The sequence below is a fragment of the Gastrolobium bilobum genome, unplaced genomic scaffold (genome assembly GCF_033153095.1).
Source record: "Gastrolobium bilobum isolate Gb01-03AN ecotype WA unplaced genomic scaffold, APGP_CSIRO_Gbil_v1 utg15118, whole genome shotgun sequence".
In the NCBI taxonomy this organism is placed as follows: Eukaryota; Viridiplantae; Streptophyta; class Magnoliopsida; order Fabales; family Fabaceae; genus Gastrolobium; species Gastrolobium bilobum.
This window is the reverse complement of record NW_026897539.1, coordinates 267275-270594: the sequence shown is the minus strand read 5'-3', so window position 1 is coordinate 270594 and position 3320 is coordinate 267275. Positions and strand designations below refer to the sequence as shown.

The following is a 3320-nucleotide window of genomic DNA, read 5'->3' as shown; positions in this document are numbered from 1 at the left end:
AGAATTTCTCCTCAACCAAACGCCCCCTGAGGGTTTTCTTCTTCGGACAAGGACAATGTAGGAGTGCCCCATATTATGGGAATCCTAAAATTTTCATTGTAAGCTGTATGAGCATGACCGCGTATGAAGCAGATTTTGGGATGGGACCAAAGCTTGTGTTGGTGTAGGATTTGTGTGTCCATATGATACGGCATGGATTGCTCAAAGCCCAGAGGGGGATGTCTCTGTTATTGTGTGTATGCACTTCCAGATAGAACATATGCAACTTTTCAAGAAATTCTTATGTCACTGTGTGTGTTTATATATATATATATATATATATATATTGCAAGGGACAAAGGTATGAAGCATTTACACACATCAAGATTCAAGCCATAGCCTGTGCTCACAAAAATGGTAACAAATATTGCTTCTTACACTGTTATCCCAAATCAGCCAACTCCAAAGGGTCGTTTATGGCTTTCTGACAGTGATCTTGCCGAGCATAGTCCAGCATATACTCCCACTATCTACGTTTACAAACCAAAACACAATCACCACGATGTCATCGAGAGGATGAGAACCTCTCTCAGTGATATTTTAGTGTATTACTATCCAGTTGCTGGCAGATTGTGCTGGATTGATGAATGTGGAAGAATGGAAGTGGATTGTAATGCAAAGGGAGTTACATTGCTTGAAGCTGAAACCACTAAAACATTGAATGAATATGGAGATTTTTCACCTACTCAGCCCATCAAGGACCTTATTCCAACCATTGATTATACTCAACCTATTGAGGAGCTTCCCTTGTTTCTAGTACAACTCACAAGATTCCATGGTGACCAAAGCCTTGCCATTGGTGTTGCTATCTCTCATCTTTTGTGTGATGGGACTGGTGCTATTCAATTCATAAACTCATGGGCAAAGCTGGCTCGAGGAGATACATTAGCACCACATGAAATGCCAATTCTAGATCGAACAATACTCAAATTTCCACTCTCACCATTAGCACCACGCTTTGATCACCCTGAGTTGAAGCCTCCCCCATTCATACTAGGAACCTTTGATTGCATTACTGAGCAAAAGACAACAGCTGCATCATTGAAACTTACATCAGAGGAAGTTGAGAAGCTGAAGAAGAAAGCCAGTGATCAATCCCAGAAAGATGGGTCAAGACCATATAGCAGATATGAAGCTATTGCTGCACATATATGGAGATGTGCATCCAAGGCTCGAGAACTTGATGACAATCAACCAACTCTGGTTCGAATCATTGCTGATATTCGCAGTAGACTAAATCCTCCTCTCCCTCGTAATTACTTTGGGAATGCTTTGGCACGAACAGTGACAACAAAATGTTACGTTGGAGAAATCATATCAAACCCATTCAGCTATGCTGCTCGGAAGATAAGGGATGCACTTAACTTGCTTACAAATGAGTACATAAGGTCACAACAAGATGTTATTTTGGATCAGGAGAAAATTGATTCCTTAAGAGGTTTCTTCTTCGGACAAGGACAAAGTAGGAGTAGTGACCCATATTTTGGGAGTCCTAACATTTTCATCGTAAGCTGGATGAGCATGTCCGTGTATGAAGCAGATTTTGGGTGGGGAAAGCCTGTGTATTTTGGTGAAGGATTTGTGTCTCCATATGATACGGCATGGATTGTTCAAAGCCCAGAGGGGGATGGATCTGTTATTGTGTCTATGCACTTCCAGATAGAACATATGCAACTTTTCAAGAAACTCTTCTACCAAGATATATGAAATAATATTCTCATGGAAACTATCTTCAGCTTGTTGTCTTCAAGTTTTACATGTTATCTGCAATTTCTTTTATTCTATAAATCTACTTAACCACGTAGAAAATTAAAATATTGAAGTTTAATGATTTTACTTTTACTAGTTATTTTGATTATGCATTCATTCGTCTAGTTTTTTAACAAACTTGTCCTGTAATGCTTGTAACCAAATCCCTTCTTCCCAAAAATCAAGACGTTCAATTATAGAGCAAATCCAAAAATTGCTATCTAGAAACAGAGTAATTAGTCATTTAGTCACAATGATCAACTGAGAGTAGGATAGAAATACAAAATTCTAAAATTGTCGAGTGTGGAAGTTTATTGAGTTCGCTTTCCAATGGCACAGTTTTCATGTAAAAATGATTTGTATAAATTAAGTTATGACTCTTTAAAGTTAACTAGTTCGAAATAGAATTTACAATTGAGCAGCCACCTTCACAAAATTTCTGGGAATAATGAGATTAAGGAAAAAATTATGAAAACTTCTTTAATTAAACTTTATCATCTGATAACTAGTTTCATAAAAATATGATTTTTGTAGTTTATGTTATAAAAAAAAAATAACTCGACAAAATCAGAATTCAGCACTTCAGCAAACACACATAATTAAGTTGATATACAACTAATGTCAAAGATCATGTGCACCAATGAATTTTAACTTAACATCATGCACACAAGGTCTTATTTCTTTTGTCACATAATTAGGAAATGCACAAAAGATTCTGCTTTAATCCATTGATATAATAACTCAAATAAGTAAAATGAGTAATTAGGATTATTCCATTTTTATGAGAAATTGCATAAATGGTCAATTTATTTTTTTCCAATTTAAGTATTTTTTCGGACAAAAGTTCAAATAGTGAAATTTTTGAAATAAAATTGCAAATATACAAAAATTACCCAAAACTTACAATGAATGTAGTGAAATGTTGTTTCGTGAACTTTCATGAGTTTAAAATGATGTTAGATGGTCTAAGCGTTGATTAGAAGAAGACAAAACAAGAAGGGTATATTAGTCATTGAATAGGTTTAAAAGTTTGACTTTTGTCAAACCTAGTTAAAGTGACTTAATCACTTAATTTCTCCCAAGTCTCATCCATTCCATCCAGACTTCTTCCTTGCTTAGCCGTGGACCTCCATTTTGAGAGCTCAAAACCCTACTTTTGCAATAGCCACTAAAATGCTTGAGTTGTGTTATGAAAGTTGCCTAGAAGCTCATAACACGTAAGGATCATCTACCATTTTTCCGTGAGAAGCTTTGAGTGGAGAGAAAAATCCCTCTAAAGTGAGGTGCCATTTTTGAAGCTTTGTGTAAGAAGAGAGTCTTGGCTCATGTAAGCTTGGAAAGTCTTTCTTCTAACCTTTCTTGGAGTTTAAGGTAACGAAACTTAATATCCTTTAAAGTTTCATGGTTATTCATGAAAGTTAGGTTTGATGAGAAATGCAAATTTATGATTCATGAGTGTTATATGGTGATAGGTGTAAAACACACTATGTTATTAGGGCTAAAAGTATGATAAATATTGACGTAAATGGTTA

General features: G+C 35.8%; 1 protein-coding gene across 1 annotated transcript; it reads left to right on the top strand.

Annotated features, from left to right (window-relative positions):
• Window positions 1-393: 393 nt before the first annotated feature.
• LOC133307870 (spermidine hydroxycinnamoyl transferase-like) lies at window positions 394-1746 on the top strand. Its single transcript, XM_061508425.1, has one exon. It carries the CDS (start codon window positions 394-396, stop codon window positions 1744-1746), a length of 1353 nt encoding a protein of 450 aa, XP_061364409.1.
• Window positions 1747-3320: the final 1574 nt, after the last annotated feature.

What these genes read in the sequence shown, in the direction of transcription:
- LOC133307870 (XM_061508425.1), top strand. Translation starts at nt 394, where the DNA reads ATGGTAACAAATATTGCTTCTTACACTGTTATCCCAAATCAGCCAACT.